Below are 25,631 nucleotides of genomic sequence, written 5' to 3' on the forward strand. Positions count from 1 at the left end.
TTCAATGCCATAGTCAGTGTCACTGTCTCTTCATGTGCTCATGATAATGAGAAACCTTAGGAAGAGCCCTAAATCTTCAGGATATAATACTGCTGTGATCATGAATTTGACTTTTGTCACATGAGGTCAGCAGGAAACCTCTTACAGGTTAGAGATGTAAAGGAAGTGAATATCCTGTCTTGAAAAATACCATATAAAAAGACTGAATCTAGATACAGCATCTTCAAAACAGAAGCTAGCTTTCAAACATATTCTTCTTGTGGTTATCTGAATATTTTACACCAACATCATGCAGCTCTGCTGGAAATTAGCTCTGATGATGCTGGTTCTTGTGTGTGTTACTGCACAGCAACACAACTGTAAGTTTTAGGATTTAATACTGGATTTGTATTTCTATAATTTTTTTTACATTTATAGTCAGATTTTGGCCTAATCTACCCAAAAATGCAAATTTGGTTTATATTTACTCTTTCTTATGTTATTCCCAATAACCTGAATGACTTAATTTCTTCTCTGGAAGACAAAAGAAGATATTTTAAAGAATTTTGGTAAGAGTTTTGGTTCCCATTAACTTCCATTGTATGGACAAAAATATTAAGTCAAGGGGAACCGAAACTGCTTAGCTTCCAAAATTGTTCAATATCTTATATAGAAATAAATGCATACAGGTTTGGAAAGACATGGGGCCTGTTCTTCGTACGTCGCTAACTCAGTTAGCTGGATTTGATTGTTGACGATTTGGCGAGATCTTGGATCGTTTGGTTCTTCGAAGCTCATCCCGGAGCTGCTGTCATAGCAACAGGTCCTTAAGCTTAAACCTGCTCTGGAGCAGGCTTATTTCATGTAAACAGGATTAGATCGCTTCTTTTCAACCAGAACTGATACTCAAAATATGTCTGCTACCACCGCTACTTTATTACAAGAGTATCGTACTGATCCAGGGACAATAATTTAAAATAATAATCATTAAAAAAATATTTAAAAATAATATAAAAATGCTGTGTAGTCCATAACAGCTTACTATAGACAGCCAGTTTTACTCACTGAAATATTTATTTGTCATAAAATTATTACTTCATAATTGTATTGGAGTCGTACACACATGCTATACAGATAATAGAGTCGTGCATTATTTTGAGTGATGACTGCTATTATAAGAGAGGCTTGATGGAGCGCAGGAGATGCAGATAACATGATATTGACCCTTAAGAAACTTTCATTAATGCTGTCACGTAACAAATCTGTCCAAATATAAAATGAAATGAATATATAATTTCTACATTGAAATAAAATGTAATGACTGCACAACTATTTTAAATTGCGAATCTAAATAATTGGGAATTATGAAAAAAATTCTAATAAAATAAAAACATGTATCTATTATATGTTTAATGTATTTATTATAACATTTATGTAGTTTTGTTTGCTTGGCTGTTTCCTTATAAAAGTCCAGAAATTTGTCAAGTTTTTGGTCAGGTGTCGTTTTAAATTATATGACGTCATTACATTGCCGTCTTGCCACCAGTCAATCGCTGCACTGCTGATCATGGTTTCGAGTATCGATACATATCCCCTTTTAAGCCAACACATGAACGCGCAATTATCTCAGAAAACTCAATCCAGCGATACCAATCATACACAACAGGGGCCCGTTCTTCGTACGTCGTTTATTACATCCAAGATCAAATGACACATCCAAGATGAGATCATCGTGCTAATCATGATCCGGCTAATTGGGTTCTTCGAACACACCTGTTGTGTATGATTAGTATCGCTGGATTGAGTTATCTGAGATAATTGCGCGTTGTGTGTAAGACTCTAATACAATTATGAAGTAATAATTTTATGACAAATAAATATTTCAGTGAGTAAAACTCGCTGTGTCAGTAGGCTGTTATGTACTACACAGCATTTTTATATTATTTTTAAATATTTTTTTTAATGATTATTATTTTAAATTATTGTCCCTGGATCAGTACGATACTCTTGTAATAAAGTAGCGGTGGTAGCAGACATATTTTGAGTATCAGTTCTGGTTGAAAAGAAGCGATCTAATCCTGTTTACATGAAATAAGCCTGCTCCAGAGCAGGTTTAAGCTTACGGACCTGTTACTATGACCGCAGCTCCCGGATGAGCTTCGAAGAACCAAACGATCCAAGATCTCGCCAATACGTCAACAATCAAATCCAGCTAACTGAGTTAGCGATGTACGACCCTTACAAAAAATAACCATGGTTTTATTATATAGTAAAACTGTAGTAACCTATGGTTTTTTGGAGTATTTACTACCATTTGTATAACCACAGATTTACTACAAATACCATGGTTAAACTATGGTTAATATAGCAAAACCATGGTAAATTTGTGGTTACCATGGTTTAACTATAGGAACTATGGTTTTTTGGTTTTATTTGTAGTAAAACCATGGTTAATTTTCATAAGGGGAAGAACGGGCCCCAGGTGTGTTCGAAGAACCCAATTAGCCGGATCATGAGTAGCACGATGATATCATCTTGGATGTGTCATTTGATCTCGGAAGCGACGTACGGAGAACGGGCCCCTGAATACACCGTAAGTCGCTTTGGATAAAAGTGTCTGCTAAATGCATAAATTTAAATATATATATATATACTTAATATATTATAACTTGATCCTCTTTATCTTTATCTTTTGGGAATGTTAAGAGATGTTTAATGGCTTTGTTTAATCTGCTTTACCCTTCAAATTGTGCTTCTTTTGGCACAAACATCTTGACTTTTGGACTGTATTTAATCATATTTAAGCTGAATCATTAAAGAAATAGTTCACATAGAAAAGGGAAATTCTGTCATTATTTACTCATCCTCATTTCTTTCCCAATATGTATGACTTTTTCTCTTGCGTGGGTAAAATGGTAATATAATGTTGCTTGTGAACTTTTTTGAGGGTTGAAAGATTTAATCCACCTGTAACTGTATGAAGTCAGTAGTGTGTGAAATATTCCTCTGCCTAACTATCTTGTGTTAGAGTAATGGCATATTCTCCATCTAGTGGAGAACAGCACCTAATGCACAGAGTCAAATAAAGTGTCACCTCTGATTAGTTGACAACAACTAAACAAATCATAAACAGAAACAAACATGAACAAAATAGCAGCACGCCCCCAAACAAGACATTCAAAAACAGCTAAAAGTATTTCTAAAAGATTTACTAACATGACACAGTTTCTTAAAATCAGCTTAAAAACATTAGCCTACACTGGCAGCACCACAATAAAGAGGTGGTATGAGATGCTAATCAGCTGGTGCTATTTATAAAGAAGAAAAAAAGATTTTGTGCGAGGTCTGTTATTTTTTTATTGTTTTTTTTTTAGGGTGTTTTTGTTGTGTTAGTCTTTGAGAATATGTTACTCAGTGGGTTTCCTGAATGACCCTGAATTTGCAAATTACTGAATGCAACTGTGAAAAATGTTTCGACACACACAGTGTTGGCACTATTTAAAATTTCAATAAATATTTAGTATTTTATGCTGCTAAGAGAACCAGCAGTGACTTACATGCTGCAAAATTTCAGATTTGACATCCACATATAAATATGGGATCAGTCTCAAAATTGAAGTGATGAACATAAGCAATGGATGGGACAAAAATATGATACGTGCTTTTTAGGAACACTAAACATTTCTGATTTTGCCCTATTTTTCCTTGATATGCTTTTTATTATTCTAAAAAACTGCGAGCTGCCAAATTCCATTTTTTGAATCACTAAGGAATATGATTACAACTAAAAATCTTTACTGTTCTACTCAGAAAAGTGTCCTATCTTGGATGGTCTGATGGTGAGTAAATTAACAGTGAACTATTTTTCAGTGATGCGTGGGTCAGTGTATAAACAACCTGCACCCGACCGGCATTTTCAACTAACCAGCCCACAACTCTGACCGTGAAAAAAGAAAAAGAAAATATTGTACCCGACCCGCTTCCTGACCCACAATTTTTATAATTAGTAAATGCTCATCTTAATGTCATTGGGCCATAGACGTAGGAACCTCCCTGGCCTATATCCATTAATCCAGCCTGCAAACACCCGCTCATTTTGGGTCAACCCGCGCATCACTGATTCCTTTACAGTTTTTTATGATTGCTATGACAATTTTTTCAATACTTCTAATAATTTTTCTAAACTCTTAACGCACCAACACACCTACAACACACAGCTGAGAAAACAGTTAATTCCATGCTCAAAATCACACATTGCAAACTGTGACGAGTGGGGCGTTGGTCGAGAGCCATGGGAACATGATTTATATAATAAACAGTATATTGCTTTATCATAGATTGTGTTTTACACTACAGCTTCTTTTTCTTTTTGGGTTTAGTAAATGCATGTATTTTGTGTATTTTGCTGCAGAAATTCAGTGCAAAATTTGAATGACCATCTCAGAGTAGCTTTATAGAATGAACGGTTTATGTGGGGAACAAAGACAGAGAACGGCTTTATTTGCAACAGGACATTAAAGAAATAGAGAAATAGAGAAAATGTGATCTAATCTGCCCAATCTTCTGCGTTTGGCCATGTAGCAAATATATATATATGACGCGCCTCTTCCTCATCCTCCTCATCCTCCTCCTCCTCCTCCTCCTCCTCCTCCTCCTCCTCCTCCTCCTCCTCTTCCTCTTCCTTCCTGCACTATCCAATGATGTTTGATAGGGTGTCCGAGGGCACACAAATTTTTAGCGGATAGGAATTTTCGTCCACACGGATGTGGCGTTTTGGAAGAGTGAAACCGATGTTTTGAAACCGGGTCCCAGAGTGGATATGTTTGAAAAGGCCGACTTTGCGTTTCGTCTGGATGGCGAATCCGTACATTTTCTGACAATATGACATCAGATCACGTCTCGTCCCTAGTCAAACACCACTACATCACGTAACAGCAACAAAAACACAGAACAATTGTATTTTTTCTATTAACTAACATTAACAATGTATTTTTCCATGTTCGTTTGTGTACCACGCGCAAGGTTTATGAGCAAATCCATGTCTTCTTCTCCGTTTTAAGTGTATCTCTGTGGCAGAATTACAGTGCCACATTCTGGTCTGGCATGTATACTACATCGGTTTCGTGTGGACGCGGATATTTCTTGAGATGAGGGAAAAAAGATCAGGGGTCCGTCTCCTTGTGGATGGGGCCGAAGAAGTAACGGGTACTTACGGTTATGGATAGAAATGTAGCGGAGTAAAGACTACAATATTTGCCTCTCAAATGTACTAGAGGAAAGTCATGAGTACTCCCCAAAAATTATACTTGAGTAAAGTACAGATCCCTTAAAATTGTACTTAAGTCTGTACTCAAGTAAATGTACTCCGTTACTGTCTGGCTCTGTATATCATGTTAATATATTGCCATAGTTAAATTCCATAACATGCCAATTACATGTGTTCTTAATTACACATACATAAGTTCTTGCATAAGTTCTATAGTGACATACTTACATACTCTGTCGTGCGGTCAAAAACTGTTTGCCTCTCAACCACCAACGCAATACACATGTTGCTCAGGTGCTCTAATTAAACCTAGCCACAGCACCACCCAGTGGACAAAAACCTTACCATCCCCAAAATGGCTCCTACAATACTCCTAAACAACGATGGGTGCAGAAGAATGTTCAACAGTTTGTGTAAGTTAAACCTAACTAGTATGTTGAAATATAGCAACATAAAAAGCACCTAGTGTTTTAGTGTAGTATTCTTGTATTCTTCCAGTTTTGTTTTGTTTTGTTTGTTGTTTTTACAGCAGAAACAGCAGGCCACCAACATCATCTATTAGTGTCTGAGCTCGTGTGGGAAGACTTTCACAAGCAGCTGACAGCACATTATGAATCATCATCATCACAATCTCAAAGTAATGAGAACACATCACTGAGAAGTTACACGTTTCAAAATTATTTAAAACTTTTAAATATGATAAAAATGTAAGTTTTGTAAATTTAACCTAACAAGTATGGTGGAACATGATGTCACAAATGTCTAAAAATAAGCTAATAATATAATAAAGTAGTTGGCCTTTTTGAAACTAAAAGTTTAAAAGATTTTGCTGTAATATTTTGGAACTTTTTTGTAAATTACGCACATTTAAATATAAAATATTATGTGTTGTCAAATACATGTAGGACCATTTGAGAGCGACAGTTCTTAATGTATTCAGAAACTGAATTACAGTGAAACTGTTTTTTTAACAATTGTGGCTTAAATATTATATTTTAATCACATTGAAATATATTTCACTCAATGTACTACAGTAGTAATGGACTTGTGTCATAAACTCATGTATCAAGAAGGCTGATTTGAATGAGAGCAAAGTTGATATTTGATGATGCAACTGTAATCTGAAACTATAAATAAACTCTGATCAGCATCTACTGGTTTTGCTTGTGGTTGATGTTTTCAAATGTGTTCAAGAGGTCCTTCCTTATATATCAAGACATCTTTTATCTTAACCGTTTAACCTCTTCTATTTATTTATTTTGTGGCTGGTTGCTGGCTATGCGTAATTTTTTGTTATTTGTGCTTTTGATTTTGTACATTTTCTCCATATATGTTATGTACTGTAGAATGAGAAAGTAGGTATAATAAAAACTTGAGTGCTGGCCTTTTGGATTTTTTTTTCTCCATATATTCAGACTCTTGTCGAGTCAGTCAGATTTAGATTTTTTTATCTGTCGGCATTTGACATAATCCATGTTACTAGTATCTGAATGATTCCATATATAGCTGTGTCCATGGGGTACTTTTTTAACCTTATGTAAAGTCTAGGAATAAGAGTAAAAGGACCTCATAAATACAGTTTTGACACACTTAAGAGTAATTTTTTTTTTTTTTTTTTTTTCGGAGCGGTTTTACACATATGGCCCTGAACTTTATTCTCTGGTTTTACTCATTGTGATGGATGATTAAGGGAATATGGCTTTTGTATTGCCTCATATTTTTACCCCTGTGATACAAGAAGGAACATGGCTGGACAATTACATGTTTGTAGTCTGTTTTGCTAATCTGTGGAACATAAGATATAAGATATTTTGAGGAATTAAAAAAAAAATAGAATCCTGAGACTATTAAAAAAAACAAAACAAAAAAAAAAAACTTTTTTGGGGTAAATAATAACAATCTTCTTTTTGGGTTATTTTTGTTCTGTCTATATCCCGTTCATTATACATTTTGATATAATTATTTAGTTTTTGTATATACATTTTTTAAACATAATAGACTTCCAGTCATGAATGTGTTCCAATCTGTCAGTAAAGGATGCTTTCATGATAAACTGAAACAGTGTCTTGAATTTCAGAAGAATCTGACAGTATGGAGCAGTGAGTGTGACAATATTGTGAAAAGGAAAAACTTGACCAATGCCTTTCCACCAGCTAACAAAACTCCCCAACAAACCTCTTAGGTGAAGTAACTGTAGCATGTCAGCTCTTCCTTCCTAATGTGCTTCATTTGAAAACATGTCAACTTTACAAGATAAAATATATTTAAATTACTGAATTAGAAAAAAGAAAGAAGAAAAATATTGGTACACTCATTTGTTCTATTGACATGTTAAAAATAAAGCTCTTTTTTCAGCATACACTGAATTCGTATCACTTAAATGACTGACAGCAAGGTTTGAAATTAAATATAATGTAATAATTTTTCAAACGGAGATTCCCCCATCTATATTTACATATTTTAATTGAGCATGACATTTACACCTACTATGACAAATGAGTCCAATCTCAAAATAAACTACATGGAAATCCAGATACCGTGATGCAAGAGAACAATAATGAAATCATCTACAAAAATAAATGTGGCCGCAATGGACAGGATGCAGCCCATGCAGTTCCGCTTTATTGAGTATTTAAGGGGAGCTAGTAAGAGTCTTGAATATATTCTCTCTGACTCCAGAAGTGAGCACTGAAGATCGACTGTGACAATGGAGACACGCAGGACCCTCATGAGGAGTTTGGCTGTTGCGGTGGTCATTGCATATGTGATCTGGACTACAACAGGTGAAGAGCTTTAACTGTTCATTCATTATTCTGTCTGACGAAACAATGCAGAATATTGAGGTTTAACCAGTTCTTTTGTTTTACTGTTGCAGGTCAAAATCTGGATAAATCATGCTGCACTAAAGTCTCCACAGCCAAGCTGACCGATCCCATCCTCAATATCACATTTCAACATAAAAGTCTTCCATGTGTGAGGGCCGTCATGTAAGTATCAGTTCATTTCTGAAAAAAACATGTAATGATTAGAAATAAACAGCATCTGATGTTATATTTATGTGTTTTCAATGTTTTCATTCTCTTTGACAGCTTTGAGACGGAGCGGGGAGATTTCTGCAGTGACCCAAGACAACCATGGGTGAAGGAGAAAGTTAAGCAGTTTTTGTAAGTTAAACCTAACAATTATTAATTAATTAATTAATTAATTAATAATTAAACATAACAGAATAAGTAACAACATAAACGGCTTATGACATATATTGTGATGCAATTATTATAGTAATCTTGTATTCACGCCATTTGTTTGTTTGTTTGTTTGTTTGTTTTGCTTTTTACAGCAGATCTCAAAGAAACAAACCCCTGACTTCCACAGCAGCCCCAACATCATCTATTAGTGACCAAACTCATGTGGGAGGAGCTACACAAGAAAAACTGACAGCTCAACAGTCACAAATGACTTAAAATAAGCTAATAATAATAAATTACTTAGGCCTTTTAAAACTACAAAGTTTAAGAGATTTTTCTGTAAACTTTTTTGAGAATTTAAAAAAATAATATGTTGTCAAATACATGTAGGACACTTTGACATTGACAGTTCTTAATCAGAAACTGGATTATAGTAAAACTGTTTTGTAACAATTGTGGTTTAAATATTATATTTTATTTTTCACATTGAAATATATTTCACTCAATGTACTAGTAATGGACTTGTGTCATTAACTGACGCAAGGCTGACGCAAGTCGGAGTGAATTTTAGACTGATTTGAATGAGAACAGAGCTGGATTTTACTTTCTTCTTTTTCTTTTTTTTTTTTTTTTTGATGAAGCAAATTAACAACTGTAATCTGAAACTATAAATAAACTCTGATCAGCATCTACTGGTTTAGATTGCGGTTGATTTTTTCAAATGTGTTCTAGAGGTCCTTCCTTAAACATCAAGACACCTTTTCTCTTAAGGATATTTTCTTTGTGGTTGCTGGCAATGCACTATATTTTGTTATTTGTGCTATTGATTTTGTACATTTCCTCCAATAACAAATATTATGTACTTATAGAATGAGTAAGCTGCGGTATAAACTTGTGTGCAGACCTTTTGGATTTTTCTTTTTTCCAAATGTCAAATTAATGACAATACCAAAAATCATCAGAAAGCACATCAGATATTAAAAACACAAAAACTGAATATCCCTTTAACTCCAGGCACTTTTATATACTAGGGGTTGATTTTTATTTTGGCCAATTTATTCCAATTTATTAATTTAAGAAATTTGATGGTAAAAGAATGATATTAAACAATACATGATGCAAAATGTTAACATAAGAATGTGGTTGAAATGTTTTTTAAGAAAACCAAAAGTGATCATCACTGAAGAAACACCCAGTTAAAATGTAAATATAAAAGCTTTTTTGATTAAAAGAAAGAAAAATGTAAAGGTAAAGAACATCCAATTACATTCAAATCGGAAACTCAAAACTTCAACTTAAGTTTTCAGATAAACTCATTTAACGCCTAAACTCATTTCACGTATTTTGGTCTGTTTTGCATTTTTTGGGGGGAAGGGGATTAGTTTCTCATAAATTATGCTGATGGGTAAGACTGATTGTATTGTGGTTGAGGGATGTGAATGCTTTAATGATATCTTGATGCAATGCTATCTGACTGCTACTGCACTATATCTCTTAAAAGACCTCCACATAATGACACTCCACACGACTGACCAACACCAAACTACCTTCGATCTGGATGCCAAGAGCCATGGCCTGGACTTCTAGATTAATCACCATTGCTGTTCTGATCGCCCTCATGGGATGTTTCACTGGTGCACAAGCCAACTGTAAGTAACTAAACATGCAGCGCACTATATTTTACACCAACATCATGCAGCTCTGCTGGAAATTAGCTCTGATGATGCTGGTTCTTGTGTGTGTTACTGCACAGCAACACAACTGTAAGTTGTAGGATTTAATACTGGATTTCTATTTCTATATAAAAAAAAAAATACATTTATACTCAGATTTTGCATTTTGGATTAATTTAATTCACACCAACATTTTTTTCAGACTAGAATGTATGTTTGAAGGCCTAATCTACAATGCAAATTTGGTTATATTTACTCTTTCTCATGTTATTCCCAATAACCTGAATGAGTTCATTTCTTCTGTGAAGACAAAATAAGTTTTTTTATTATTATTATTATTTTGGTAACAGTTTTGGTTCCCATTAACTTCCACTGTATGGACCAAAAATATTAAGCCAAGGGGAACCGAAACTGCTTAGCTTCCAAAATTCTTCTATATCTTATATAATAAATAAATGCAAACAGGTTTTGATACATATGATGGTGAGTAAATGATGACAGAATTTCCTTTTTTTTTCGTGGACAATCCTTTTAATGATGGTGAATCCATAGCTATATATTGCATGCTGTAGCACAGTTTAGTTTTCTTTGATGGAGCCCTTATCAATATCACAATCATCTTTTCCTGAAGATGGTACTCCTCTGGTACTGCTTGGTGACTTCAACATCCACCTAGATAAACCCCAGGCTGCTGACTTCAAAATTCTGCTCACCTCATTTGATCTCAAGTGAGTGTCTACTACAGCGACTCACAAATCAGGCAACCAACTGGACCTCATCTACATGCGCTGTTGCTCTTCAGTTGCTCCACTGCACACCTCAGACCACTTCCTCATTACTGCTAAACTAGCACTTACTCCTGAAGTGACACACACTCCAACACAGGTCACCTTTAGACGGAACCTACGCTCACTCTCTCCATCTTGCCTATCTTCTGTGGTTTCATCCTCGCTTCCTGCACTCTCTGTTTTCAGCTCTGGACACGAACAGCACTTCGGACAGTCTTTGCTCCACTTTAAAATCTTGCTTGGACAACTTTTGCCCACTGTTGTCTAGACCAGCACGCACCACCCCACTGCCCCATGGCTGTCCAAGGTTCTCCATGAACATCGCTCTAAACTCAGGGCTGCAAAGAGGAAATGGAAGAAACTCTATCGACCTCAGTGTGTATCAGTCTCTCCTCTCTTCCTTCTCTGCAAATGTCTTCACGGCTAAAACATCCTACTACCACAACAAAATTAACAGCTGTTGTGACACTCGGACATTCTTCAAGACTTTCTCTTCTCTTCTTAATCCGCCTCCACCACCTCCTCCATCGACTCTTACAGCAGATGACTTTGCAGTTTTCTTCACAAATAAGACAAGAACCATCAGTGACCAATTCTCCACTCCGCTGCTTTTGACACCGTTAATCACCAGATTCTTCTGTCCACCCTCAGAAAGATGGCCATCTCTGGAACCGCACTCCTGTGGGTTAAGTCCTACTTCTCTGACAGATCCTTCAGTGTGTCTTGGAGGGGTGATGTTTCTAAGTCACAACACCTTGCTACTAGGGTTCCTCAAGGCTCAGTACTTGGATCAGTTATCTTCTCCATCTACATGACGTCATTAGGATCTGTCATTCAGAAGCATGGCTTTTCTTATGACTGCTATGCTGATGACACCCAACTCTACCATCCAATCAGATGACCCGACGGTAGCTGCTCGCATTTCAGCCTGTCTGAGTGACATTTCTAGCTGGATGAATGACCATCACCTTCAGCTTAACCTTACGAAAACAGAACTCCTGGTGATTCCAGCTAACCCATTGCTTCATCACAACTTCTCTTTACAGCTGGGTTCGTCAACCATTATTCCTTTGAGGACAGCCAGAAACCTAGGAGTTGTGATGGATCATCACTTAAGCTTCACAGACCACATTGATACAACGACCTGGTCCTGCAGGTTTGCCTTATACAACATTAGGAAGATTAGACCCTTCCTGTCAGAGCAAGCCACACAACTTGTCCAAGCTCTTGTTCTCTCCAGACTGGACTATTGTAATGCTCTCTTGGCGGGCCTTCCTGCATGTACTGTCAAGCCTCTGCAATTGATCCAGAATACAGCAGCGAGGGTTGTCTTCAATGAGCCAAAAAAAGCTCACGTTACTCCTCTCCTCATCAGGTTACACTGGCTACCAGTAACTGATCGCATCAAATTCAAGGTACTGATGCTTGCCTACAAGACGACCACTGGCATGGCACCAACATACTTAAACTCTCTGGTTAAATCTTATGTGCCCTCCAGAAGTTTGTGCTCTGCAAGTGAACAACGCCTTGTGGTGCCATCCCAAAAAAGTTCAAAATCACTCTCACTGAACTTTTCCTGGACTGTGCCCAGCTGGTGGAATGACCTCCCAATCTCAATTTGTACAGCTGAGTCTTTAATCATTTTCAAGAAACATCTAAAGACTCATCTTTTTCGCCAGCACTTAACCAACTAATACTAGCACTTTTCCTTCTTTTCTTGTCTTTTCATTTATTTATAAAAAAGTAAAAATAAAATAAACCTGGCTATGCGTTCTGTACTAGACTAACTGAGACTTGTCATGGCACTTGTATACTGTTGTTGTTCTCTTGATTACATGACTGCTTCTATTGTTCTCATTTTTAAGTCGCTTTGGATAAAATCGTCTGCTAAATGATTAAATGTATCATGTATCATTTTCACACATAAACAGTACACACACAATATAAATTCAGTGGAGATTTCAATTTCAATCCCTCTTTCAGATCGTCGTCCCACTCGTGTTGGCGTGAGCTGCTGTAAGGAAGTGTCAAAAGCAAGAATACCTGCTTCAATTAAACTGATGGGATACAAGCATCAGAATGCTCTGAGTCCATGTGTGGATGCTGTAATGTAAGCTCTCTCGTTATTTCACAGAAGTTAATATGTATATGTTATTGTGTTCAAAAAAAAGCTTATTTTTTTAACCAGAATAAGCTCTAATCATAATAGCCAAACATTCATTAATTTTCAGAATTTTAACACCTTAAACGTTCTTTACATAATGCCACTGTTGATTTTTATGAAAAAAAATTTTTTTTAAATTATTTTCAATTTACTACATTTACAATTTACAATTTACTTTTCTTTGATTATTACAGCCTTGGATATGTCAATGATTAACAACAACATACATTTTTATGCATTCATATTTTTTATGCAGTATCAGATAAAAAATAAAAGTACCTCTCAGGTCCATAAAGGACAAAAATGTCCATGTCAAAAAAGTGTCATAAAAATATTATAGATTAATATTTGTCTCCACTTTCACTGACTTAGATTTTTTACTAGCGCCAGTTCTATTCATAATTACCAAACATTCATTAATTTTCAGAATTTTAACCCTTTAAATGCTGGTTTCTCTACATAATGCCACTTTTGTTTTAAATAAAAATAATAATTATTATTATTATTTTCCATATAGTGAATGCTAAGCAGATTTTTTTTCTTTGACTATTACAGTCTTTGATGTGTTAATTATTAACAACAATATTAATTTGGATGCATTTATATAATTTTTGCAGTGTCAGCTTAAAAATAAAACTACCACTCAGGCCCATAAAGGACAAAAATGTCCTTTTCAAAAAAGTGTCATAAAAATATTATAGATTCATATTTTTTTTCCACTTTCACTGACTTAGATTTTTTTCCAGCATCAGTTCTAATCATAATAACCAAACATTCATTAGTTTTCAGAAATTTAACACCTTAAACGTTGGTTTCTTTACATAATGCCACTGTTGATTTTTATAAAAAATATAATAATAATAAAACATTTCCATATACTAAATGCTAAGCAGTTTTTTTTTTCTTTAAATATTACATCCTTGGATATGTAAATGGTTAACTACGACATTCATTTTTATGCTTTCATATTTTATGCAGTATCAGATTTAAAATAAAAACTACCACTCAGGTCCAAAAGGACAAAAACGTGGGTATGTAAGACACAGCTGTGTGCGTCTTAGTAAAAGCAAAGAGGGAGGACAGAAGTGCTCCATGCTTTATTTGCAGCAGCTTTGGGGGAAGCTCTGGCTTGTTCCTGCGAATTGTGCCAACTAGGGCCATCTTCCTCTTTAGAAGCTCCTCCGCCAGTCCATAGGAGGTGAAAAAATCGTCACAGGTCACAGTGTTCCCCTGGAGCTCCTCGGTCATTTCCAGAATGACCCTTTTTCCTTGGTTCACCTCCACAGGACTTCCAGGAGACTTCCCCGTGTAAATTTGCAACTTCCATGCATAGGATGTGGTGACATCACAGGTGACCCAAATTTTTATGCCATACTTGGCAGGCTTGCTGAGCATGTACTGGCGAAATCTGCATTGGCCTTTGAAATCGAACCTCAGGGTGGAGCTCAGGAGCTTGAATTTATGGTGGGACATGGTGGCTCGAAAAATGGAACGTCCGTTTTCCACATTCCACAGGCTTCTTGTTGATTCATATCGGGACTTGTACATGCCGGCCAGAATCAGCAGCCCGATGTATGCCTGAATGTCAGTGGAATCTAAATCAATCCAATCCATCACAAAACGCATCCCGTGTAAATTAGTGTTCTCCAGAAGAAGCTGAATGATTTCTTCGGTGATGAAGAGGTCGAAGCAGGACTGCAAAGTTGTGATGAGGGCAGTTGCATAGTGTGTGGGGCCCAGGGTCATACCCTTGGCAGGATTGTAACGCAGCGTCTCAGTGTGAGTGGAAGACCAGAGAATCTGCCCATTTTTTTAATTCCACTGAAGATCTGCAGTCTCTTCTGTGTCCTCACTCTCAGTGCTGTCATCAGAGGAACAAGAGCTATCAGAGTCAGACTCTAATGCAAACTCGACTTCATCCTCTGAAGTCAATTCTTCATCCTCACTTACACATGTACCCGGGTGCTCACTGTTGGTGGCCACAACTAGATCCAGAGCTTCCCTTGCTGTGAAATGTCTCTTCATCTTGCAAACTATGAAATGACAAGGCACTCAAGCCACTGATATTTATAGGTTTGGCTGTGAAAGCACCCGTCTCAACTAAAATCTACCAGACAAAACAATCGCCATTTTCTCAAGGTGAAAACAAAAACAAGGTTTTGAGGGGCTTCTGAACTACTACATCAAAATCAAGCTCACATTTTTTCTTTGAACAAAAACAATAACAAATGAAAAAGTGCAAACAAGTAATAAGAAATGTGTTTGAATGTAAAAAATATTCAAAGCTCAGTAACTTTTTGACCTTATTCAGTTTCCACATGACAGGGTCTGTAACTCTGTATGACTCATTTACATGGGGTGGGATTTGTGATTTCCAGTACAATATATATATTTTTCATTCAAACTGTTCACACACACACACACATTCAATTTTCAGTACACACAAACCACACTCTGACATCCATACCAACAGACCCACACAATTATAGCTTCATAATATATCTAATTGGCTCTATAATATGCATAATCCTAAAACAGCAGAAAACAACAATAAAGCGATAATGTGCTTTATATGCCAAACCTGAAAAAATGGCACCATCTGGTAAAATATAGTAAAAATGTAAATTTTGAAGCCTTGCCAACAGAATGAAAGCCTGTTAACAAAGATTGCATCATTTTATAGTTGTATGTCGACGGGATTAAAAATTGCAGTTTTAATGGGTTTCAATGGGGACATTTTTGTGCAAAAGGTCCTGAGAAGAAGTATTTTGTGTACCTAATAGAAAATAGATTTTTTAAAGGAAATGAAGGTGAAATATTAAAATTCCAATAAAAATACACACCTGTGGCAAATTTTATGCAGTTAGCATTAACACAAAAAGTTATCAAAAAAACAAAACTGAAAAAGCCAAAAATGTCCTCAAGGATGCACAAGGGTTAAGTTTGGGAGACATGTGACCTTACTCAGTGAATTGAGTTAAGTGAACTAATTTGTTTAAAAGTTGAGTAAACTCAAAAAAGCTGTGCAGCAAATTGTAATTTTAAGTTAAGTCAACTTTTCTTATTTTACAGTGTAGATGGGAGTCATCTTATATTTGCAAAACTTCAATAAGCTGTTTATCATCAGCTATGGAATAAAAAAGTCCTACAGTTCACAACATGAACAACTGTTCACTTTGCCTTTACAGTTTTCTTTAGTTGTTTACACAATTTTGAAAACCGGGTTCTTTTTTTTTCCAAAATATAAAAATAACAATTATCCAAACACCACACTTAATTTGCATAATTCCTAGATTGTTTGCAAAATTACACACTTCAAAACATGTGAAAATGCTATTAATTTTAATTTAAAAGGCTTGATGGACTGGCCCAAGACACATTGGAAAATCTTAACTTCACCCTAATAAACATACTGCAACTCTTTATTGTGCAGCATTTTTCCTCATGTGGTCAATTTGTACTAATACATAATGTGAAACAACAAAGCTATTAGATTATTTTAGCAATAAAAATTCATGTATGGCACAAATTCCATTTATAATCCATATCTCATATTTCCTTAATATCTTGTACCTTTGACAGTAGCTGCATTTACAGTACATGGACACTACTAATCCAATCGTAATAGGACTAGAAGCACAATCAGAATAAAAAAGTCACATGTAAACACGTCAATCAGATTGAATTGGCCAGATCCGACTAAAATTTTGATAGGATTGTAAGGGGTGGTTTATTCATTTTGTAATCCGCTTTGTTTTGAACTCTCTCACAACAGACATGAGAGAAGACAATGCTGAATAGTTTTTGCTATTTTTGGACCAAAATGTATTTTTGATGCTTCAAAAAATTCTAACTGACCCTCTGATGTCACATGGACTACTTTGAAGATGTTTTTCTTACCTTTCTGGACATGGACAGTAGACCGTACACACACGGGTTTGGAACGACATGAAGGTGAGTCATTAATAAAATAATTTTTGGGTGAACTATACCTTTAAGACTTTTTCATCTTTTATTGTCATTTTTTGTTGCTGGCTATGCACAATTTTTGTATTTGTGCTATTTTGTAAATTTTTCTCCACAAACAAATGTAGGGGAGTCCCCGACTAAGAACTCGAATTAGAATTTTTGAATCTTGTCGATATTTGACTGATAGCCGAATCATATATTTTGTGGTGAAGGGGTGGGGGGGGTTGCAAAATACATTTACAAGAGTCAAGTCAGACATTGACTAACATAATTACGTAATTTATTAACATAATTTATGTTTTGATTAACAGATAGCTAACACTTAACATCGGCGAAACCATAACTATTAACTATTTTATTTTATCATTATTTTTACAATAGTGTAATAATATACAATAGCTCTCATTATAACGTTAGTCTAAACGTTAGCAGTTAATTTTCTGCATTTCTGTTTTGAGCTGCGTGTGCTGAAGATGACCAGTAGAGTAAGCATTTGATAGCAAGTTTTTAATCAATAGGATTCAACTCATAATATCATGTAGAATACGCTTCGTTATTTATACAATATAACATTAATATTAAGACCAAAAAGGGCTGAATGCACATGAACATATCTGCAGGGCTCTGAATGCGAACTCATTTTGTGGATGCGTTCTTCACAAAAAAATATACTGAAACACGGCAGCTAAACTATAAAAATTCATAGCGTTTTAGTATAGTGGTCTTCTCATTATAATAGTATGTATATAACAGTCCCAGTCATAGTTATGAATATTCTCCATTGTAGTTTGACCTGCTCACGCTGTGCGCTGAAGAGATATCACCGTTGCACTACAATGACTCAAAACTCAAAACTTGTATATGAAAAATAATATATCCACTATATATATACACGAGCTGAAATGTTTTGAAATCACTTGTACCCTATCTGTTCGAAAAGATCCAGTCTCTGCCTGTGTCAGTTTGTCGCCAAGATGCTCCTCTGTCAGTCACAGAAAGTGAAACACAAATCTATAGTGGTTGGATTTATTAATTCACTTTAAATATTAATTTGAAGAATCTTCCTTTTCAGATTCTTACAGCTTTATCATAATAGGCTGCATATTAACTTATTGGGATAAAACCGGTAGTTCTCTGTGAAATCAGACATTTGAGCTCCCCCATATAGTCAAAATGGCATAATCAATAACACCCATTGAATATTCGACTGTGAGATTGGTAGTCGAATCAGGCTCCTCGAATCAAAACATCAATTCGTCGACTATTTGGGGTCACCCCTAAAAAAAATGTGTAGAATGAGTAAGTTGGTACATTATAAACTTGAGTACTGACCTTTTAGATTTGTTTCCATATATTCAGACTCTTGCAGAGTTTACTCTTTGCACAGATTTAGTGTGTTTTTTGATGTTGTTGTTGTTGTTGTTTTATCTGTCGGCAGTTGACAGAATCCATGTTACTGGGTACCTGAAGATGTCCAGGACCTCCGGCAGAAAAAATACGTGCAACATTAAAGATTCAGTATACAACTGCACAGGGTACTATTTTACCCTTAAACTATATTCTCTGGTTTTACTCATTGTGATGGATGATTAAGGGAATATGGTTTTTGTATTACCTCATATTTATACTCCTGTGAAACAAGAAGAAACATGGCTGGACAATTTCATGTTTGTAGTCCCCCTGGTTTGCTAATCTGTGGAATTAAAAATAAAAATATGTATTTTGAGGAATGCTGGGACTTTTTAAAAATGGATTTTTGGGTAAATACCATTTTCTATTTTTAGGGGGGGGTTTTCTGCCTATATCCCATTCATGTGATCATTTTAATATAATTTAATTTGAATATAATAGACCTCCGGTCATGAATGTGTTCCAATCTGTCAGTAAAGGATGCCTTCATGATAAACTGAAACAGTGTCTTGAATTTCAGAAGAATCTGACAGTATGGAGCAGCTCAGTGTGACAATATTGTGAAATGGAAAAACTTGACCCATGCCTTTCCACCAGCTAACAAAACTCCCCAACAAACCTCTTTGGTGAAGTAACTGTGGCATGTCAGCTCTTCCTTCCTAATTTGCTTCATTTGAAAACATGTCAACTTTACAAGATAAAACATATTTAAATTACTGAATTAGAAAAAGAAGAAAAAAACTATTGGTAAGCTCATTTGTTCAACTGGCTTATTTGAAATAAAGTTCTTGTTTCAGCATTCACTGAATTCAAATCAATTAAATGACAGCAAGGTTTGAAATTAAATATCATATACGCATTTTTCAAACAGAGATTCACTCATCTATATTTACATATTTTGATTGAGCATGACATTTACACCTACTATGACAAATGAGTCCAATCCCAAAATAAACTACATGGAAATCCAGATACCGTGATGCAAAGAACAGTGATGAAATCATCTACAAAAATAAATGTGGCCGCAATGGACAGGATGCAACCCCTGCAGTTCCGCTTTATTGAGTATTTAAGAGGAGCTAGTAAGAGTCTTGAATATATTCTCTCTGACTCCAGAAGTGAGCACTGAAGATCGACTCTGACAATGGAGACACGCAGGACCCTCATGAGGAGTTTGGCTGTTGCGCTGGTCATTGCATCTGTGATCTGGACTACAACAGGTGAAGAGCTTTAACTGTTCATAAATTATTCTGTCTGATGGAACAATGCAGAATATTGAGGTTTACCCAGTTCTTTTGCCTTACTGTAGCTGAAGAACAAAAAGTGAAAGAATCATGCTGCACTAAAGTCTCCACAGCCAAGCTGACCGATCCCATCCTCAATATCAGGCTGCAACGTAGAAGTCTTCCATGTGTGAAGGCCGTCATGTAAGTATCAGTTCATTTCTAAAGAAAACATGTCATGATAAGAAATCAACAGGATCTGTTACAGTTACATTTCTGTGTTTTCAATGTTTTCATTCTCTTTGACAGCTTTGAGACGGAGCGGGGATATTTCTGCAGTGATCCTAAACAAGAATGGGTGAAGGAGAAAGTTAAGCAGTTTTTGTAAGTTAAACCTAACAATTATAGTGAAACATAACAGAATTAGTAACAAAATAAAAGACTTATGACATATATTGTGATGCAATCATGATAGTAATCTATTGTTTGTTTGTTTGTTTTGTTTTTTTACAGCAGACCTCAAACAAACAAACCCCTGACTTCCACAGCAGCCCCAACATCATCTATTAGTGACCAAACTCATGTGGGAGGAGCTACACAAGAAATTGACAGCTCATCAGTCACCAATGTCTTAGATTTAAAATAATAATGTAGTAAAGTATTTAGACCTTACAACAAGCAATAAAGTTGAAGAGATTTTGCTGTAGTATTTTGGAACTTTTTTTGTCAATTATGCACATTTAAATTGAGTATTTATGACAATTTGACAGTGACGGCTCTTAATCTATTCAGAAACTGAATTACAGTGAAACTTTTTTGTAACAATTGTGGTTTAAATATTATATTTTATGTTTCACATTGAAATATATTTCACTCAACATACAAGCAATGGACTTGTGTCATTAACTTGTGTCAAAAAGGCTGACGCAAGTCTGAGTGAATTTTAGACTGATTTATATGAGAACAAAGAATTATTAAAAAAAAATGTGTTTTTTTTTTTTTTGATGATGATGATGCAAATGAATTACTGTAATCTGAAATTACAAATAAACTCTGATCAGCATCTACTGGTTTTACTTGTGGTTGACGTTTCCAAATGTGTTCAAGAGGCCCTTCCTTAAACATCAAGACATCTTTTCTCTTTAGCATTTCTTTACTTTTCTTTGTGACTTGATACTGGCAGTGCACAATTTTTTTCTTATTTCGCTATTGATATTACATACTGTAGAATGAGTAACTTGGTACAATATATACTTGTGTACTTTTGGATTCATTTAATTAATGTCAATACCAAAAAAAAAAAAAAAACATCATAAACCACATTACATATTAAAAACACAATAGTTAAATGTTCCTTCAGCTGCAAGCACTTTTATGTCCCAGGGGTTGATTTTTATTCAACAAATTAACTTTTTTTATTATTTCCCTTACAGTGTATGAATGTAATATTAAAACTGTCCGTAAATGTTTAATTATGTGCTCATTTATTAATTAGCATTTTGCAAATGTCTATTATGTGTACATTAAATGAAATAAAGTTAAAATGAGGAAATATTCCATGTTGATTTTTTTCCCACACATTTTTAATTACACATTATAGTGTGTTGTGTTTTAGGGTTAAAGAAAATGTCCATTAAAATTCAAATTACAAGAACATAATTTTTTGTTCTTAGAGTATATATATATTACTGTAATATTCTGGATTGTAACTAAACTTAAAAAGACAGAGCAGTTGGCCAATTTATTTCAAAACTGAAAATAATTACAAAAATTACATTTGAGAAACATGATGGTAAAAGAATGACATTAAACATAATACATAATGAGAAATGTTTTTCAGAAAAATAAAAAATATATTTTTTTCAATCCAAAGAACCAAAACAGAAACTCAACACTTCAACTCGTTACGTTTTCAGCTAAACCCATTTAACCCCTGAACTAATTTAATGTATGTGGTATGCTTTGCATTTGATAATGCTGGTTCTTGTGTGTGTTACTGCACAGCAACACAACTGTAAGTTTTGGGATTTTTTTAATACTGAATTTGTATTTGTATGACATTTTTTTTTTTTTTACATTTATACTCAGATTTAGCATTTTGGATTAATTTAATTCACACCAACATGTTTTCAGACTAGTATTGATGTTTGAAGGCCAAACCAACAGTGCAAATTGCAATTTGCAATTGACTCATGTCATTCCCAATAACCTGAATGACTTCATTTCTTCTGTGGAAGACAAAATAAGATATTTTAAAGAATTTTGGTAACAGTTTTGGTTCCCATTAACTTCCACTGTATGGACCAAAAATATGAAGTCAAGGGGAACCAAAACTGCTTAGCTTCCAAAATTGTTCAATGTCTTATATAATAAATAAATGCATACAGGTTTGGAAAGAAATGAGGTTGAGTAAATGATGACAGAATTTCAATTTTGTGTGGACGAAAATATATAAACTCATAAAGAGTATACACATAATATAAATTCAATGGATATTTCAATCTCAATCTCTCTTTCAGATTGTCGTCCCACTCGTGATGGCGTGAGCTGCTTTAAGGAAGTGTCAAGAGGAAGAATCCCTGCTTCAATTAAACTGATGGGATACAAGCATCAGAATGCTCTGAGTCCATGTGTGGATGCTGTAATGTAAGCTCTCTCTATTTCACAGAAGTTAATATGTATATGATATTGTGTTCATTTCACTTCATGTTTATTTATCTCCTGCAGATTCTACACAGAGAAGGAAAAGTTATGTTCAGATCCAAAAGCACCCTGGATTAAAAACCGTCTGAATGGTACAACCCTAATAATTATATGACATGTTAATATGATGCTTATGTGCTGTTTAAAAAAAACATGATAATCTTTCCTCCAGGTCTGAAGAGGATAGTTGACTGAGAAAATGGAGGACTAGATGATGCTGCAAATCTATCTTTATATGTAATCAATCTATCTATTAAAAAGAGAATATATATTCTGTATGTTTACTTAAGCAAAAAAAAAAAAAAATACTATTAGATCCTCTTTATCTTTATCTTATGTGAATGTTAACAGATGTTTAATGGCTTTGTTTAATCTGCTTTAAAATTAAAATGCAATATTTGGAAAATAACCATTAAAATTGTGCTTCTTTTGACACAAACATCCAGACTTTCGGACTGTATTTAATCATATTTAAGATGAATCATTAAAGAAATAGTTCATACAACTATCTTGTGTTACAGTAATGGCATATTCTCCATCTAGTGGAGAACAGCACCTAATGCACAGAGTAGGTCATAATGCTTTGTCAGTCAAAATAAAGTGCCACGAATCACTAAACAAATGATACATTTTATGGAAATCATAAACAAAAATAAACATGAACAACCCCAAACAAGTTGTTTAAAAACAACTAAAAGTATTTCTAAAAGACTTACTAACATGACACAGTTTCTCAAAATGAGCTTAAAAAATGCTAAATAAATAAAATAACGTAATTTTGTGCGCTGTATGTTATTTTTTTTAAGGGAGTTTTAGTTGTGTTGAGAATATGTTACTTAGTGGATTCCCTGAATGACCCTGCATTTGCAAATTCCTGCACACAACTGTGAAAAAATATTTGCGCACACCCAGTGTTGGCGCTATTCAAAATTTGAGAACTAGTGGTGACTTACATGCTGCAAAGTTTCAGAAGTGGCATCCACATATAAATATGGGATCAGTGTCAAAATTGCAGTGATGAACATAATGATGACCAGAGCAATAGATGGGACAAAAATATGATACGTGCTTTTTAGGAACACTAAACACGTCTGATTCTCTATTTCGTCAACAAACATAGTTCAAACAAAGTTGCTTTAAGCCTCCAAGTAAACAGACAGTAAAGTTGTTTATATTGATGAATGAATCTGCATTTCAAAATAAATCAAGTGGGTCAATGATTCAATGACTAAAAATGTGTTATTAAACTTACTCACTCTCAGGTCATCCAAGATGTAGGTTTTTTCTTCAGTAGAGTACAGTTAGATTTAAGAAGAAACCATGGTCAATGGCTATAGATTACAGGCAATAAAGGTGTAAATACTGTTCAATTTCTAACACAAACCAATCATTTCGCTTCATAGGACTTCCATATATCGTCCAGAGCCATGGGTATTAATTTAGTTTTCTTTGATATGCTTTTTATTATTCTCAAAAATGGCCAGCTACCAACTTCCATTTTATGAATCTCTAAGGAATATGATTTCAGCGAAAACAATTTACTGTTCTACTAAAAAAAAAAAAAAACATATCTTGAATGGTCTGACAGGGAATAATTTAACAGTGAACTATTCCTTTAAGACAGTCACTTGCTTCATTCCTGAATGAATCAGCCATTTGAACAGGGGCCTTTAATTTTGTAGTTTAATGATTTGATTTTCATTAATACTGATTTCATCTGATTGGCAATTTATTCTTCCTGATTGTCCTATTATTCTAATTTAACAGATTTTTTTAAATTTAAAAATAAAAAAGGTTCAAATTACCCCCTGAAAATCTGTTTAAGGAGTCAAATATTACCTCATAATGGGAAGATTCATTTCTGTCATTGATCAGAAGGCAGGGTTCCTGAAAAGAAACGTAAGAGACATGATTAACGTACGCTAAAGGTGCACATCACGTAACTTTTTGCCCTCTGGTTAAGAAACAAAACTGCATGCATGTTGCAGAAGAACATTGTTTTAGTGTTTCGGCTCTGCATGACTGTGTGGATGAATGTGGTTCTTTCTCATAACTGAAAAAAATCATATTGCTCATAAAAATCACTACTAGACTTCCCAAAAGATTCACGATAACTCACTGGTCTATTCTTCAAGTTTTGCTTCTTTTGTAAACTTATCAGCTGTTTTATTCCCTTTTACCCCGATATGTTCCAGTACCCTACAAAAGTATAATATTATGCCCTCTGCTTTCAATCTGTAGTACAAAATATAATTTCTACTAGCAGGTTTTCTTTATCCGTTTTTGTGGACATTATACTTTGAGAGCTAATGAGGAATCTGAGCTAACTACAATCCAATACAATCCTGGCTTAATTTGTGCATTCCATTAATGTCCTACTATTAAAGCAGTTAATTCTGTTGAGTATACAGACAATTTGTCACTTAATCTTAAACTTATTTTGTCTTAAATCGTGTACTTTACACTCCTATGCCTACTTGATCTTCAGATACATCTGTATAAAAGAATACAAATTTCATAACTATTACTATATCTTTCTTCAGCTTTTTCCTGGGCCTCCAAAAATTAATCCTGAATCATTTCAACAATAGGTTCAGGACATTTCCTGCGGACATACCATTTAATGGCATGTAAGGACAGATTACTTCATTCTCCAGACAATAATCCTTGACCCACTGTTCATATTTCCATCCAAAATTATTTCCTCCATTCTTTTTATATTCCCAATAATCATTCAAAACTGCATGCAGATGTGTCTGATGTCTCTTATCACTACCCTGAAAGTTAGGGTGCTCTCTTATCACTACCCTGGGTGCCAGACCAACTTTTCTCTATTTATAATATGTTTATAATATAAACACTTACCGTAGTGAATCAGGGTAGAACAAAACACATTCTGGAAGTGTACCTTTGACAAATGATACCTTATTGTAAACTGTTGCCCATATTTGAATATATTCCTTTACTTTATACACAGACTTTTTAAAATCAGCCTTGAAGTCGTGGATGTGTTACAATGACTGTGTTCCAGTCTGTCAGAAAAGGATGTCGTCGTGATGAAAACTGAAATAGTGTCTAGCATTTCAGAAGAATCTGACAGTATGATTATCTACGAAATGGAAAAACTTGACCTACATGTCATCGCACCAGCTAGCAAAACTCCCCAACAAACCTCAATCGGCTCTTCCTTCCTAATTTTTTTTGTTTGTTTGTTTTTTCAACTGACCGGCCATACAAGACATATTTGAAGAAAAATAATAATAATTCTCTG

At 34.8% G+C, this 25,631-nt stretch overlaps 3 protein-coding genes across 5 annotated transcripts; all 3 read left to right on the forward strand.

The window, feature by feature from the left end:
* Positions 1-239: 239 nt before the first annotated feature.
* LOC113042376 (C-C motif chemokine 12-like) lies at positions 240-22,641 on the forward strand. Of its 3 annotated transcripts, XM_026201189.1 has the most exons (5): positions 240-286; positions 10,121-10,193; positions 12,875-13,001; positions 22,385-22,452; positions 22,533-22,641. In XM_026201189.1, the coding sequence occupies exons 2-5, from the start codon at positions 10,124-10,126 to the stop codon at positions 22,553-22,555; spliced, it is 288 nt and encodes a 95-aa protein (XP_026056974.1). In that variant the 5' UTR covers positions 240-286; positions 10,121-10,123; the 3' UTR covers positions 22,556-22,641. The 3 variants fall into 3 exon arrangements, 1 of the variants encoding a protein (XP_026056974.1); XR_003275565.1 differs by lacking the exons at positions 240-286; positions 10,121-10,193; positions 12,875-13,001 and adding an exon at positions 22,205-22,303 and having other exon boundaries at positions 22,533-22,550; XR_003275566.1 differs by lacking the exons at positions 240-286; positions 10,121-10,193; positions 22,385-22,452; positions 22,533-22,641 and adding an exon at positions 9,964-10,079 and having other exon boundaries at positions 12,875-12,925.
* Positions 7,905-8,898, forward strand: LOC113042372 (lymphotactin-like). The gene is made up of 4 exons (XM_026201183.1): positions 7,905-8,028; positions 8,121-8,232; positions 8,335-8,409; positions 8,583-8,898. The coding sequence occupies exons 1-4, from the start codon at positions 7,953-7,955 to the stop codon at positions 8,704-8,706; spliced, it is 387 nt and encodes a 128-aa protein (XP_026056968.1). The 5' UTR covers positions 7,905-7,952; the 3' UTR covers positions 8,707-8,898.
* On the forward strand, positions 19,501-20,613 carry LOC113042371 (eotaxin-like). The gene is made up of 4 exons (XM_026201182.1): positions 19,501-19,654; positions 19,744-19,861; positions 19,967-20,041; positions 20,171-20,613. The coding sequence occupies exons 1-4, from the start codon at positions 19,579-19,581 to the stop codon at positions 20,301-20,303; spliced, it is 402 nt and encodes a 133-aa protein (XP_026056967.1). The 5' UTR covers positions 19,501-19,578; the 3' UTR covers positions 20,304-20,613.
* Positions 22,642-25,631: the final 2,990 nt, after the last annotated feature.

The sequence above is a fragment of the Carassius auratus genome, chromosome 24 (assembly GCF_003368295.1).
Source record: "Carassius auratus strain Wakin chromosome 24, ASM336829v1, whole genome shotgun sequence".
Lineage (NCBI taxonomy): Eukaryota > Metazoa > Chordata > Actinopteri > Cypriniformes > Cyprinidae > Carassius > Carassius auratus.